A 16,391-nucleotide genomic window follows, 5' to 3' on the forward strand; every position below is an offset into this window, starting at 1 on the left:
GTGGTCAAGGAAATAATTTTGAATAAGTCAGAATTTAGAGAAACTAAGTGACATACCTTAATGGCCTCTACTTGTTGACAGATCATTTTCAGTAAAGAATTTTGATCTTCTGCCCATCGAGGTGGTGTTTTGGGAGAATACTAAAAAAAAAAAAATAACAAAACAATACTTAAAACATTTAGAAGAGAAACATTCTACAATGGGTAATTCACTTGTTTCTCACTGACCTTGTAACTTTTATTTGGTGATAGGGAGTATTTGGTAGGAGATGGCGTAGAATGCTTTATTTCTGAATCTGCATTTCGCAAAGAACCATTTTTATAAAGAGGACCTCCTTCGCTATAGTCATCGAGTTCCTGCATGACAGAATTAAGCATCTCCTTTACAGACTCCAGGGACACCGGTAACTTAAAAAAAAAAGAATCAAGAGCCTTAATTTGCAGAAATACCAAAGAAAGAACTATGCAATAAATACAAAGATTTTATCTTACTAATTTACTTACATTTCTCTCATTGTTATGTAACAAGCACTTTATACTTTACATAGTAACACACATGAAACTGCTGTGCAATTTAGAGTCATCTTCTGACTTTAAGGACTATGTTGTTCCCTATTCCTTTGGTCAGCCGTAATAATGGTAGAGGAATGTTAAGTTGGGAAGATTTCCCACACAAACAAAATAAGTTACTGATTTTTGTTAGTTGATTTTGAATGGAAAGAGAAACATAGATGCTAGAATGAACCAGACAACACAAATCCTAATCAAAGAGCTGCAACACAAATTAATCAACAAAATCTTGGAAGGCTGAATATAACTGAAGTTAATACCATCATGACAGTCTCAAACTGTGGATAGCTGGAAAGAAGACAGTCCATAGCAGATGATGAAGATGAGAAGAAATCCTCTGAAGCTGTCAGCAACTACTTTTAATTTCAGTAAAATGTTTCACTGCCAAATTCATTAGAACTACTCCTCAGATGGCAGGATTTGCTTTGCTTACATTGCCAAGATAACAAAAATAAATGTCTTGCCTTAAAAACCTCTTCTAAATCCCCAAGGAATATTTTTGTGAGAGTATAAATCAAATGGTCAAGACTCAGAAAAGAAACACCAAACCTACCCCAAAGCAGTGCTAATTAAACATTTATACACACACACGCCTTCTGTGCATTAATAACCAGGCATTAGTGAGCACTTCTGAAATTATCAAAATATAACACCAAGGCAAAAATACTTATCACTCAGTTACCAATAAGAAAGTACAAACAACCTACAACTTACTTTCTTGGCCACTGAAAGATTTGAATCACTGTCATCTAAAATCTTTATTAGGTAGTCCCTGGTCTTTCTCAAATAGTTTTTGCATTCTTCTTGCTCTTCAGGAGAAAGGGCATCATTTTCAATGTCTTCTGCTTTTCTGTGAAAAATCTATACAAAAAATGCTTTCATGAAACAATTAGGCCTTTAAAGCAAAAAATTTTTAAGTCAAGTACATCTACTTACCAGTGCAAGATTCCAGTAAGAAACAACATTCTTTATAGATTCAAAAGCAGTCATAGCATCGTCTATATTTCCATTAACTGCGTCCAAGATAGCAAATGTTATATGTGCTTCTTCTTCATATTCACCAATTTCAGATGTCTAAACACAATTAGTAATTTTGAGTCAACTGTTTCTACCCAAAATAGCAAACCTAAATGATTTCCCAAACATTTGATATGATCTAGTGAGAGTAACATCTGAGTACTCTTTTCTGCCATGTTTTACTGTGACTGCTAGTGGATTCAGAAAACAGGACTACCACTAAATAGGCAAGCAATTCATTTAAGAATTCATACCTCCATTTCTTTGTTTATAAACCAGAAATCCAAATCTCTTGCTAATTCACAAAGGGATCCTCCATTACCTGAATGTCGGCACTATGAAAATGTTTAAACAGAGGGTCTGTAGGTTCAGGAATACTGTTCTTCTTTTTGATTGTCTTCAACAATGGCAAAACCTTCTTCCAATAATGAACACTTCTGCCTATATATTCCCGTTGATCATAAAAAGAATTAAGACCGCTGCCCTAAAATAGAAAGTTAGAAGCACAAAACCTAAGAAACACAAGTGATAAGATCTAAAGTTCACTTATAAATGTTCTGAACAATTGGTTAAAATATCAAATCAAAGCAAAACAGAATCTCAAGTCATATGCCTAATTTGCCAAATATTAAGCACCTTATTAATACCAGTGATCATATTCTAGGCCCTACTTTTTAACATTTTTTATGATACTACCTAATGAGGCAGCCCAATCTATTTTCTTTTAGTTGACATTTTTAGATAGCAAAACTCTGCAGCTCTGTTGCAACATTTGGTCAGAATTAAACATCTGCACCCACTCTTGCAGCAAGAACAGATTTCAAATATTTAAGATCTATAATGCCCCTAACTACAAAGCCTTATATAACCTAACATGTAAAAAATGTTCCAAGCTGGACAATAACTTAACAGTTAATATTTATGTAACATTTACTGTGCCCAACACTGTTTCAAGTGCTTACATATTAACTGCTCTGTGGGAAGATTTAAAAAAATACATTTCACTAGCATAGTATGAACAAGCTGCTATTTTTAGAACTAAACACTTTCAGTGAAAAGTTTATGATTTTTAAAAATCAAGGTAATGCTCTTGGAAACATACTTTACTTAAATGAACTCACCGTTTTCTGAAGGCATTTTGCCCAATGTACAAGAAGAGCGGGTTGAAGACCATGTTTTTCTTGGCCCCTTAGAGTATTTATATCATGCTGAACTAGAAGTCGCAATTTTGCTGAAGTTCCAGGTCTAAAAATGGTTTATTTAATAAAATTGATTTATAAACATAAAGTTCAATGGTTACATGTATGTTAATCATCACGTGAGTTAAATTAAATCTTTATATGAGAATTAGGCTAAATCCCTAGGCAGTATGTTTTTAAACTAAATAGGTTTTTTAATTTAAAACCTAGGCATTATCTTCCAGGGGAATTTTTGATTGATTACTTACACTGCTTTTCTGTGAACCAGATTACAAACTGCATCCCACCAGGATCTCTGCCTTTCCGTACACAGCTGTTTACACACAGGAAGTGGCAAGCACAGCGGCTGATAGAAGCTATAGTGAGAATTACATTTCTCCTTTAATTGTAAGTGGCTGGTATATATAACTCCAAGTAAAAATACCTGTTTTATTTGAAGAAAAATCATTATATTAGAAAAGAACTAAACAAAACTCAAAATATTTAATTTGCTAAAATCTTTTCTTACTTCAAGATCTAAAATACATATTGATTCAGGTGCATTTGTTTCAAGTCTTGAGGTTTCCTGGGGCAAATGATGAAAAAGCTGTTTTAGCCACTTTCTAATTGCAGGTAGGGTAGGCAACGAATTCCACTGTAAGCCAAGCCAGGTAAGGTGCTGAAGACTACCGTTATGTGCTCGAATGGCACCTGAAATAAAGGGAAGAAACTGGCCTGAGGTTTTGGAAATTTTTTGTACGCCACCAGTTTTGCCAACATAACCAATTGACTCATGTTATCTTAACTTTATGGTTGCTTTTCTGTATCAGAGTTAGGGGACATTCTATGATAAGCAAAGTCTGATGCTGTTATTAAAGGTATTCATACTTTATATCTAGGAATTTTAATAAAAACAGGTAGGATGGAGAGAAAGTTCTTTCAAGTCCATCTAAGGGAAAAAAGACCCACCAGAACTCAAAACAAAATCTGACAGGCCAAATAAAGAATGGCCACCCAGGAAGAAATCTTGTAATAGTGGGTTTTCCTTTCACTAAAGAGTCACTGAAACAATGGGATATCATGACATTAATCCATGAGAATAATAAAGATCTTTTCTTCTGTAAGAAATTTAACACTGAAAAAGTTATGGGCTTCTGGAAGCATAAAAAGGTAAAATCTTTCTGGCAAAAGGCAATTTGCAAGAGACTTAAACACGCTCATCAACTTGTTCCAGTTACTCTGTTTTTAAGAATCAATGGAAAAAATCTGAAATGAAGACACTTCAAGGTTTTCATCACAGTATTAATAATGGAAAAAACTGGAAACATCTTAGAGGCCCAAATATAAATGTGACAAGCAAATGACAACGAATTCATAAAGCAGATTACATGCCATTAAAAATGATTGTTTACAGACATACAATGGGACAGAATTCATGAAAGAAGAAAAATCATATATATGTACAGTATAAACAACTATTTAAATGAAAAACATATGCCACCATTACCATAACCAACCCTTCACACCACCCCAACCCCTCAAAAAACCTGAAAAGAATTCAGGAAAACACTAAGTCATTATTTCTGGGTAAAAAGATAATGAGTAACTTAATTTCCCCTTTTTGCTTTGATTTTTCTTCTAATATAAAAGGATTAAGATGCAAAATGTTTCCTTTGAAAGACAGAACTTACCAATATCATATCTAGCCAAATCATCAGTATCTGGTGCCTGCACATCAATGTTTCCTATATCATCACTGGCAAGGAAAGATCTATCCTTAGGTGACTGACTAGAAAACAGAGCATCATATAGAGTAGACTGCCCACTTTTGTTGGCAAAGGACTCAACAACCTCTTTTAAAAAATCTTGCTTGTCACGACTTAAGTTTAGCAGCATGTGCCCTGAAAAACAAATTATTTCCATCACTTAAACAATACAGATTATTTTTTTTTACTCATATCTCTCAATAGTTCCATTCATATACCCTAGGGGGAAATAACATGATTATCTCAGACGTAACCTTCCAACCCTACAACCACAACTGGACAACAAAAGGGATGCTTATGCAGAAAAGAAATGAATATAGATTACCTGGTAGCATAAAAGGAAATAAAAAACAGGAGACTGGAATGTGTATGAAAAATGCCAAAAGTATTCATATTTTACACATAAAAGTGTGGGATTTAAGCAGCCATAGGAGAGAAGGGCCACGCTCAAATTCTCTGATCTGATATACTTATTTCTAAACCTGTCTGGTCAGAATCATCCTCTACTAAGCTTTTTTAAAAAGCATTTCCAGGTCCCATTCCCAGAGATTCTGATTCCACAGATTTGGGGTGAGCAATCTATTTAAAAACACTCCTCAAATGAAGTTCTAGTACATACTACAACATGGATGAACCTTGAAAACACTATGCTAAAGTCAAAGAAGTCAGTCACAAAGCACACATAACTATCATGTGATTCAATTTATATGAAATGTACAGAACACAGAAACCTGAAGAGGTAGAAAATTAGTGGCTACACAGGACTGGAAGTTTAGGTTTAGAGGAAAATGGGGAGTGACTACTAACAGGCACGGGGTTTCCTCCTGAAGTGATGAAAACATTCTAAAACTGTGGTGATGGCTGTGTATCTGTGAGCATACTAAAACCAGTGAGTTGTACACTCTAATTATATGTGAATCATATGTATGTGAATTTAAGCTGAAACTGTTTTAAAATAAAAAACAACAACAAGAAACACTCTTTGAAATAATTCTGCTGATCAGTCAGGTTTGGCCACTACTAGGCTATTATCTCTCCAAAAATCAGCAGAGACAAGCTCAAGAATGTCCAGATCAAGGACATGAAAGCACAGTTCATTTTCCTAACTGCCACTCTGCACAGGCATCTAGGATAGCCTTACAAAGGTAGAAGGGAGACATCAGAAAAAAAGAACTGAAAGCCACTTTTCAAAGACTGAAAGTAGTCTATCACTCACAAAAAAGCAGGGTGTGAGATGGGGGGTAATACAAGTTTTGACCAACAGCCTAACTACTGGCCAAAGCTTACAGCAACTCTGACTTAATACTACTTCTTGCTCTTTACAAAGTTCATTTAATTTTGTATCACACTGCTTCCTACAGAAAACATGTTTCTTCGATTCACAGCTTGATTCACTGGCTACATGAATACCTTGAAGTTTTTGCCTAAGCAAACCAGATAAATGTACAGACCTTTAGGATCCGTCCCAAATAGTCAAAAGTGGAAATAAATCTACAAATTTCAAGAACCTAACAGAATGTGAGTATCTATTATCTATGTGCCTTACTATGTTGTCAGTTCCTTAAGAGTTAAGTCTGTGCCTTCATCGTCTTATACCCCGTCCCCCACAGCAGTGTCTTGTAAGCAGCTGAGGGCAAACCAGTGGTCAGTCTGGACTCAGGAGACACCTCAGCACAGAGCTAAAGGAGGGCTCAAGGAGCCTCTCTGTATGGGAGCAAACCGTATCAAATACCTGTTCCTTTTAAAGATTATACCTTTTATTCTAATTCTTTCTGTATCTTTTACCCTAATCCAATATGACAAAGAGAAAAAAGTGACAAATTATGTCCTGGATAGATAGATAATCATCATAGGATGTGCTCTAACAGAGAAATTCTCCTCATTTCTTTTTAAAATAAAATCAAGTATACATTAATATTACCTGACTGGCTCAGACGATCATAGGCCATCAATTCCAGCAGATTCTGTCCAGCTTCTCCTTTTACTAATTTAATCTTTGGTCTTGGAACCTGATTAATTTTAGAATAAAGTATTTAGTGATTTGAACTTCTAATACTTCTAATAATAAGTTGTTCCTTTCTATTACACTGTGCTTTTTCTGGGTAATGAACAAACAGTTATCCAATGGTTAAACTGAGTTGGAAACCAACTGCAAAAATGGGGGACCAAAGAATTTAGATAATCTATAAAATGCCTACAGAGGCCACTTCTGAGAAATTACTTTCTACTAAAAGCACATTCAAATTACATTTGGGGAAATGGAGTGTTTAGTTAGTGAACTTTTTATCTTGTATAAACAGAACTACAGCAGTAGAAAAGATGACAGCCCTACTTTATACAGAACTGGTGGGACCGTACTTGGAGATGCCACACTGTGGACAGCACATTTTCACAGAGTATGGCTGATCTGTGATACCACTGGGATAAGCTGAGACAACCTCGAGAGTAAAAGGACTCCAAGCTCTATCCTACAAAGAAGAACTGAAAAGTGATGAATAGATAAAGTGGTGAAGAGAAAACATGATACCTGCCTTCAGATATTAAGAGAATTATCTTGTAAAAGAAGGTTCAGACTTTTTCAATAGCCCTAAAAGAAAAACCACCACCAGTGGGTAACAGATTGAAAATATTTTTACTCCATATAAGGAAGCTCCAAGAAACAAATTAACCAAAAATGAAATAGCAATCTTGAAAATTAATTAATGTCCAGTCACAGGCAATAACCACTTACTGGAGATATACTAAAAGTAAATCTTTAGTGGCTAAGGTAACTTCTATGAATCTCTAAGGATGTTCTTAATTGGTAGTGGCACTGTAATTTGGTGCAATGTCTATGAGGTTGGAAATTTGGGAAAAACTCTAAATATAAATGCACAGATCTTGGACTCTTCTTTCAGGAATTTATTCTACCCATAAATTTTCACATGTGAAATGGAATAGGTTATTCACTGCAGAATTATCTGAAAAGTAGAACAGCAAAAAATATAAAAGTAACCTAATGTCTTGGTTTTAGGGCACTGGTTTAGAAAACCCAAAACTGATGTATCCATAAGATGGAATATGCAACCATCAAAACAAATGAGGATGCTATACTTTCTATGATATGCTTTCTACACTGATATGGAAATATTACCAAGATGTATTTTGTGGAAATAAAGAAAATAAATAGAATGTACATAATGCTTTCTGTTTTTGTTTTTTTAAGGTGAATGGGAGAGGGAGGCATGCTGGAAGAGAGAGAGAGAATGGGGGATAGAGAGGAAGTTAATGAGTGTGTGTGTCTGTCTGTCTGCTTACATATGCATAGAACATTTCTTGAAGAACTCACAATAAATTAATAACGTTAGCTGCTCCAAGGCAGAGAAGTAAATGACTAAGGAACAGAAGTCAGAAAGGCTTTTCATGGTATACTCATTCATACCATTAGAATTTTAAACCAGGTAAATATAATCACCTTTGCAAATATTAACTAGTTTTTCAAAATATATTCCTTATAAACCCAAAAGCTTCTGGTTTTGAATTTTTGAAACATTAGTTGGACCTATGGTTTAACCCACAAGTTTTCTAAATATGAGGCCAAACTTTGTCATCTATAGATGTGGAAGAACACACAAGGAAGCAAAACATGACACCCTTTTTGCTTTCAAACTGAGCTCAATTCACAAAACTGGCCTCTTTTTTACAAAATTATTCAACAGCTATCATTTGTGACTAGTTAGTCATGAAACCACTTAGTCACATCATCTCAAGTCAGTATTTCCTCATCTTAATTAAAAGTTTCAAGACTTTAATGCCCAGCTGAAATGAAGATATTTCTACTAGAACCACAGTGTTTTCCTGATTAAGAGTCTGAAAACTCAACTATTAAAGAAGTTAGCTTGACATGATTCCTTGAGTCCTATGCCAGTCCACACTTCCCTGGTATCCTTGTATAATCATTTGATAATTAAGCTTTACAGCAAATGATAATACAAAATCCAAGCATCTAAGAGGTTTCCATTAAACATCCATTCAATAGAAATATGTAGAAGGTCAAGAGAAACAGAAAGAGAGGGAGGGAGGCTTAGGGAGATTTCTATGTTTAGAAATTGAACAATGGGAAAACAGTGAAGAAAGCAAGGTATTCAACAGTAGATAAAGCACTCCTCCACTGAGGCAAAACAGTTTTTAAAAGTTGAGAAAGGGTATATTATATGCTTGCATATGCAGAAAAATTCTTGAATACCCAAGAAACTGGTAACAGTGGTTGATTTCCAGGAAAGGAGATTTTGGTGAATGTGTTAAAAGAGGCTTAGTTTTTACTATTAAGATTAGGTGAAAGTTTAAAACAGCTATTAACTTTAAAAACATACGTATTTTTAGTATCTTTTAGTTTCCATTAAAAATAACTATCAGCTGAGGACTCTATAAAAGTACTCATCATAAGAAACTTTTAGTGCTTATGTAAATTATAAATTAGCAAACTTCAGTAAATTCACTAATTTTTACTAATAAATATATTCCTTATAACCTAAATGCTTCTGCTGAGCAAATAGAATTTAACATTGTGGGATAAATATCAACAGTGTTTTTTTAAAAATTCTATATACTATGTGAACTAGACAAGGAGCCTTCTCTAAAAGTAATTCTACAAGGAATCCTTTTTTCTCCCTCAAACAAAAGATAGTTCTCTAAAAATAACAATGATTTTTATAAGCTGCCTTCACGCATTCTTGGGCAGACAGCTTATTTCTCTTCATTTCAGAATTAATGCAAGCTCATACAGAAAACATTAATTAAAACTACTAAAATGGGTTGCACAAGGGATAATAGCCGGCATCCCTTCACCTAAATGGTCATTAACATTTTGGCATATTTCCTTCATGTCATGTTCTACGTACAAGGAAAGACTTTATGTTTCCAAAGATAAATAAATATACTGCCATATTATACTGTCATTAATGTTATAAACATATTACATGCTTTTCAATTAACATGTTAAAATGCTCATGAACATATTCTTCTATCCCAGCTTATATAACCATATCCCAAAATTTATTTAGTTAGGCTTCTGTCCCAGTTGCGTATATCTTCTGAATCGTTTTATCCACATTTGAGATTATTTCCTTATTACAAGTTCCCAGAAACGGCAGAGTAAAAAGATCAAACTCTTCAAACGGGTCTTCCAGTAAGTGATAGCAATGTGGACTGCACCAGCAATGCATTCATGTACCTGTTTTACCAGCCTCACCAGTACTGTACAAATCTTATTTATCACCAAATTATTTCATTTTAACTTTGATTCTATGGGTTTATTCATATTTTCATCACATACCAGGATACAGCTCCATGTGAAATAACAAGTCTCAGTGAAATTTAGACTGCACCCAAACTGGAAAAGGCTTACCTGAAAAGCTTTGAGATAACACAATGCCGCCAGCTCAGAGAGAGCACGCCACTGCACATCACTGTGCTGACCCATCTTCAAAAGCAGAGAACCAGCATGCATGTAGAAATGTCCTCTCATCTCTAAGAAAGTAGCTGAGAGTTCATCATTTCCACCCACACAAGATCTCACAGACTGAAGAGCACTATCAAAGCTGTAATAGTAACATTAATTAAACAGGTATTAAACACATTGCATTGTGAATAATCATGGTTCATTTTTTAATTAAAAAAAATTAATGAAAGGATTTACTTCATGCTTCACATTTCACATTCAAACTCCTAATAATTCTTTTTCTACTTTATCAATTATTAATCTACTGCATATTTTCATTCCACATCCTTTCTATACTTCAAGCTTAAGTTCTAGAATAATGTCTTATTCCAAAGAAGTTATCCCCAGCCCTCCAATCATTGAAAAGATACAAATCAAATGATAAGATTACTGATTATGGTTTATGTTTCATAATAGACCAGAATAAAACTGGGAAAATAAATTTTTTCTGGTTTCCTCTCTATCATAGGTTTCATTATTTTATTCAAAGTTGGAATCTCTCAAATTAGACATGCTATTTTTAAATTGCAGTAACTGATATTTGGGTTACTAATGCCATAATTGTTCTTACAACATAGGTAAATACAGCCTTAAATAAATTGTATTTCTCACTATTATTTGTAATCTATGTACTAATTAGTGCTTCTAAATCCTAATGGTCTTCAGAATCTTCATTTTTAAGAAAAGCAAGAGCTTAAAATGCAAAGCATGCTTTTAAAGTAGGTTAAAATAAGAAACCTTAGCAACAAGTATTTCTTCTAGTGAGTTTCAGGGACCTCTAGAAATTCTCAAGACCCCTTCAGAGTACCCATGAGGGTAAAATTATTTTTATAGTACTACTAAGAAATTATTTGCCTTTTTCACCCTCATTTTCTAATGTGACCAAAAATTGTTAGGTATAGAAGCCATACAAAAGAAAATATCCTAAACATTTTCTAAAATAATCTGGAAGCTCAAGTCAGTTTTTTTGGACACTACCCTTAACTCCATCTTAGGACACTAAAAAGTTCTTCAAGAAAACTACCTACCCTCTATATGCCAGTGAAAAGAACTGCTTTCCATACGCCAGATGCAGAACAAGAATTACTTTTCAAACAAATGGACAGTCTAACCAGGGACTGTCAAGCTTTTTCTATAAAGACCACGTGCTAATTTGGCTTTGCAAGCATACACTGTCAAACTGCTCAATTCCACCACTGCAGCGTGAAAATTGCCACAGAGAACACGTAACAAAGAGGCATAGCAGTGTTCCAATGAAACTTCAATTCATAAAATCAGGCAGTGGGCCGTAATTTGCCCACAAACTCCAGGCAACCTCTGCTTCGAACTAACATCCTCATACAAATACAAGTGACGTTTTGTTCAATGAATTTATTTTAATGAAGTGGAGATAAGGTCCTCCATATCATACTTAGGAAAAGAGAAAAATCATGTATCATACATTAGCTATCTTGTTTCCAAGCTAAATATTTTAAGTGTTTTCTGAAGTACTAACGATGCTAACTGCTTATTCTCGAACATCTGACAGATGGAGCTGATTCTGATTTTTCACTCAAGATGTCATTTTTTTAAATAAAAATATGGAATAGCAATTAGAGCATTCATTTTCAGAACTGCCTATTTGGTAAGTATGCCAAAACTGGATATGTAACTATACTAATAATTTAATCAAGCCTGAACGATACAGTTCTCTAAAAATCAAAGCAGAACAAAACCAATTATAACATCCCCACAAAAGAAGTATGACTGCTTCCAAGTGCTTCACTGTATTAACTATTAGCCCTGGGTATGTTATAGAACGAAGAAAACGGCAGCGATGCTTAAACCAAAGACTGAACTCCTACAGAATGTATACTGAAGCACTCCCTTACATCAACATACCTTTCCAGTAATTCTCTACTTTCTTGCACACTTCTAGTGGACAGTGTAAGAAGCGTAAGATTTGCATAGGCCAAAAGTAAATCTTTGTTGGTTGCTTGCCAGTTACTTTTGTCAGACTCCAAACACTGTAAAGATTCCAGATATTCCTGTTTTGTAGAAAAAGCATTACATCACAAAACTTAATCAAGTGTTACAAAACTGATTTTATGCCTACAAATTCCTTTGCCCTTTCCTATATTCTAAAACCACACTGATTTTTAGAGCAGCGTGTAACAACGGAAGTATAGGTATTTGTTTTATTTACTTCTCCATTCCACCCATTATTGATTGAAAATATCCCAGTAAAAATTTTCATTTTACTATATACAAATAAAAGAAATTTAAGTCTTGGAGGGCGTTGCTTTAAACACAAAGGAATGTACAGTAATTGCCTATGTAGAAATGTAGAGACCCAAGAGTTTTTACCTACCTTAAGGGTCTTTATAACACACGAATTCCATTCTAAACTTGTGTGCAAAGCTATATTTTTCCCTGCCTCATGGCAGTGAGCCACAGCATCCTTCAACCTTTTATTTGAACGATACAGCTCCACTAGTCGGATGTTCACATGCACATCATCAGGTCTTGCATAAAGTTCTGACTGAATCAAGTCAAAAAGTTTATTCCATCCATCTTCACCTTTACAATCCAAAAGCTGCTCCTATTAAAAAAAATCAGGGAAACACTTGTGCAATCTTAAACACATCACGACTCCTGTGAGTACCACTCCACTGTGTCCATTCTCAGTACACTGCGCCTACCATCGTACATACCGCAGTAGCCCCTTTGGAGAGTTGCTGCCAGCCCAGAAGCTAAACCTTCAGAAATGTATGTGGAGAAACATCTGGGATTACACAGCGGCAGTGGCTGGCTAGACTGACCTCAGAGACTGCCACAACCACTGTCCCATATCCAAAAGCTCTAGTCACCATGAAAAGCCTGGGCCTCCCAGTTAAGCCTCTTATCAGAGTCCTTATCCTTAAACTACTCTGCATCTACCTGAATCTGACTCAATCCCCTACTCCCTCCCATTCTTTCTGGAGCTCTTACTGTTCCACTATTTTCTCAGTCTTCTCCTTCTGGCCTTAATTAAATGGAGCATCAACTTGAGATAGCCCCCATCACTTCCCTGCCATGGTAGCTTTTTCTCTGTTAGCCTATATACAAGTAGTGGAAGTGGGGTTTGTGACCTACTTATTCACAATGACATCTCCAAATCACATCTCCCCTGACACCTGTTTTAATCCTCTTTTCTAAAGGATATGCATGCTATCCATCTCCTCCACCTATCCATTCCTCCTCATTAGCAACTGGAACAGAACCTACTTCCTTCATTTCTAACATCTGTCACCAGAATTGGCAACTGAAAGATGTGCAAAATATACAATAGCCTGGCTACTGAGTTCTTCAACTAGTTGATCTCTATGGTCCGGTTCTTAGCCATCCATTTGGCACTGACAAAGGCCTTCCAAATCTGTATTTTGGTCATACTACTCAGACCACCACACCCTCTTATTCTTCCCCCTCTAGGGGATCCCATGCCCTCACTGCCACATATATTTGCTTCTACCACATGGAAAGCTCTCTTTGATACACTCACATCAAGTTTTAAATTTCCATTAGACACACACACACACACACACACACACACACACACACACACACACACACTCACACACACTTTCCTTCTCTGTCAAGCTGAAATGCCAAAATTCTTAATACCAATAATTACTGGCTAATTGCTTACAGAGCCCCTCAATTTACTTCCCTCTATCTGGCCTTAAAAGAACCCTACCATCTGTTTTCTCTGAGCCTACACACCAACAGTTGAACAATCAAGGGTAGTGTATTTGGGAAATCACAACCAGGCTTACTGACTGATTTTCAAAACCTCAAACTCCAAACCAGTAATGCCTCACACAAAATCCTATTTTATCTCTACCAGACTCACTTTCTCTGCTCCCTTTAGAGGTCACCTCACACTCCTCTCTTCCAATTTCCCATACTTTCCCACAACCCTCAATTTCAACTTAGGATCACCATTCATCCTTCACTGAGAAAACCGAGCCATCACGCTCAAACCCCCTGCACCCACCCATCCTCCCTGCTCCCTCCACCTAGCAAGGGCCATGCCTCCATGAGCAGCACTGCTTCAATGCTCTCCTGCCTTCACTAATCTCTCTCCTTCTTCTGGATCATTTCCATTAAGCTTATACTACACCTTTTTGTATCTGCAAAAAAGCCCTAGACTTCTATGATCTGTTTAAAAACAAACATATCTAAGTGAAAGATCAACACCATTATGAGTGCTTTACGAAAATTCTACTCTTCATACTCAAGAAAAAAAGGTCCTCTACTAATATTTTCATTCATTAAACAAATGCCAAAAAGCTATTTATCTTAAGTAAGCCTTAAATTTAAGGAGAAATAGTATTACTGGTAACTACTACAAATCTCATGGATTTCAATGGCAAAAATTAGAAAAAAATCTGATATAGAGGTTTAGCTCTAGACAATGTCTTTAAAGTTACTACTGAAGAAAATAAGAATGCTTCAGAAGACTAATTTTTATTACACTGCAAGAATAATAATCCCCTACTATTATATATGTTCCTTAATGTCACTGTCATCAGACTCGACTGTCACAGCCAGTAAGGGAATTGTTTGAAACATAACACAAAGATAAGAAACATACACACTTAGACCCAACATTTTAGATTAATATTTAAAACCCAGCTGTTTATCATAGGGAAAGAAGAATTTAAATGTTACTAATATTTGTATTTAGGAATTTTTTTAAATGTCAAATTTTAAAATCTGTACAATTCTTCATATATTTATAACAGCCAAAAACTGGTAAACAACCAAAATGTCCCTCAAAAAGACACATTCATACCGTGAAATATCCCTCAGCAATAAAAAGAGCAAATTAGTAATACACACAATTTGGATGGCTCTCAAGAGCATTCTGCTGAATGAGAGATGCCAACCTCAAAGGTCTACACTGCATGACATTTACATAACACTTTGAAAGTACAAAATTATAAAGACAGAGAACTTAGTAGTTGTCAAAGCTTTTGGGTGATGGGAACGAGGGGTAGGAATGACTATGAAGAAGTAGCACAGCAATCTTTGTGATGATGGGACAGTTCTGTATCTTGATTACAGAAGTGGTTACACCTGCTTACTCACATGGTAAAGTGAAAAAACTATATACACACTGTAGCAGGTCAAATCCCTGATTTGGGTGTTGTATTACAGCTACTCAAGATGTGCCCACTGGGGAAAGCTGGATGAAATATACACAGGACCTTTCTGTACAGTCTTTGTAACTTCCTATGCAAAATCTTTACTTCAAAATAAAGAGCTTAAAAATTCCTATCAAACCTGTATAGTGGAGTTAGGAGGCAGCTGTTATAAACAAAATACATTTAAAATTGTTTGCCTAGCACACTTGGGAAGACTTTCTCCAAAAAATCTACTCAGTAAACTGTATTTTACTCAGTAAAAAGAAATTGGTTAATACATTAGCAACAACCCCTATCATTTTTAGTAACAACCTGTAACATACTAGAGAAACTTTCATCTTTCCCTTGAAAACCTCACCATCCCATAAGAATCCTTTACATTTTTAGATAACAGTTCTTTAAAAACTTTGTAATAACCACAAAACAGTCATCCTATGGGTAATTTTCACTCAATGATGCAAAAATTTTCTATCAGACAGAGTTCGATTTAAATCTTAGCTCCACCATCTAGCTATAAAACTGTAAAATCCCTAAAATACTAATCATTCCCTAAGGGAAATGAGATAGCATTTGTAAATCATGATAGTGTGTAATGAGACAGCATATGCTCAGCAATGTTTCGAAGAAAAAATTTTGTTTTGCTATTATAGTTTATAGATGCAGTTGGCACATATCATTGTATTAGTTTAAGGTATACAACAAAACGACTTGATACATGTATAAAATAAAAAAATTATTTCCACAATAAGTCTAGTTAACATCCATCAACTCACATAGTTACAAACCATTTTTTCTTGTGGTGAGAACTTTTAAGATCTATTCTCTTAGCAACTTTTAAACATACAACGAAGGAGAGAAGGTAAAAAGCAGACGGTGGAGTAGGAAGGCAAGGCAGGAACCTCCTCCCACCCACACAAGGAACAACTACAGCAAATACAACTAACCCCAAAAATGACCTGAAGACTGCAGGACAAACCACCTACACCTGGGGAAGAACACAAAGAAAAGGGTCAACTGGCAGAGGCACAATCAAGCAGGACCAACCTCCTTCCCCCATCCCAGCCCCCAGGCAGAAGAAGAATGGAGCAGGGAGGGTTAAGTGCCCAGAAACCCTGCACACCTGGCCCTCGAGATCTTCTCTGGGAGCACAAGTCCACAATGCACTAGGTTCTGATGATTAGCAGGGCTGGACACCAGGAAGAGTTGGAGCACTC

The 16,391-nt window shown here is 35.6% G+C and overlaps 1 protein-coding gene across 6 annotated transcripts in view; it reads right to left on the reverse strand.

Moving 5' to 3' along the window:
* The window catches only part of LOC118929992 (E3 SUMO-protein ligase RanBP2), an 80,675-nt gene that overhangs the window by 33,545 nt on the left and 30,739 nt on the right, over positions 1-16,391 (reverse strand). For all 6 annotated transcript variants that reach the window (XM_036920721.2, XM_057496867.1, XM_057496866.1 and 3 more), the window contains exons 5-17: positions 12,360-12,590; positions 11,891-12,036; positions 9,917-10,109; positions 6,452-6,539; positions 4,456-4,665; positions 3,294-3,475; positions 3,034-3,209; positions 2,708-2,831; positions 1,909-2,070; positions 1,506-1,643; positions 1,284-1,430; positions 228-407; positions 57-140 (exon numbers count right to left, since the gene is read on the reverse strand). In XM_036920721.2, coding sequence (XP_036776616.2) covers positions 57-140; positions 228-407; positions 1,284-1,430; positions 1,506-1,643; positions 1,909-2,070; positions 2,708-2,831; positions 3,034-3,209; positions 3,294-3,475; positions 4,456-4,665; positions 6,452-6,539; positions 9,917-10,109; positions 11,891-12,036; positions 12,360-12,590 — 2,061 coding nt within the window. The remainder of the gene's footprint in view (positions 1-56; positions 141-227; positions 408-1,283; positions 1,431-1,505; positions 1,644-1,908; positions 2,071-2,707; positions 2,832-3,033; positions 3,210-3,293; positions 3,476-4,455; positions 4,666-6,451; positions 6,540-9,916; positions 10,110-11,890; positions 12,037-12,359; positions 12,591-16,391) is intronic.

Source organism: Manis pentadactyla, chromosome 2, assembly GCF_030020395.1.
Source record: "Manis pentadactyla isolate mManPen7 chromosome 2, mManPen7.hap1, whole genome shotgun sequence".
Classification (NCBI taxonomy): domain Eukaryota; kingdom Metazoa; phylum Chordata; class Mammalia; order Pholidota; family Manidae; genus Manis; species Manis pentadactyla.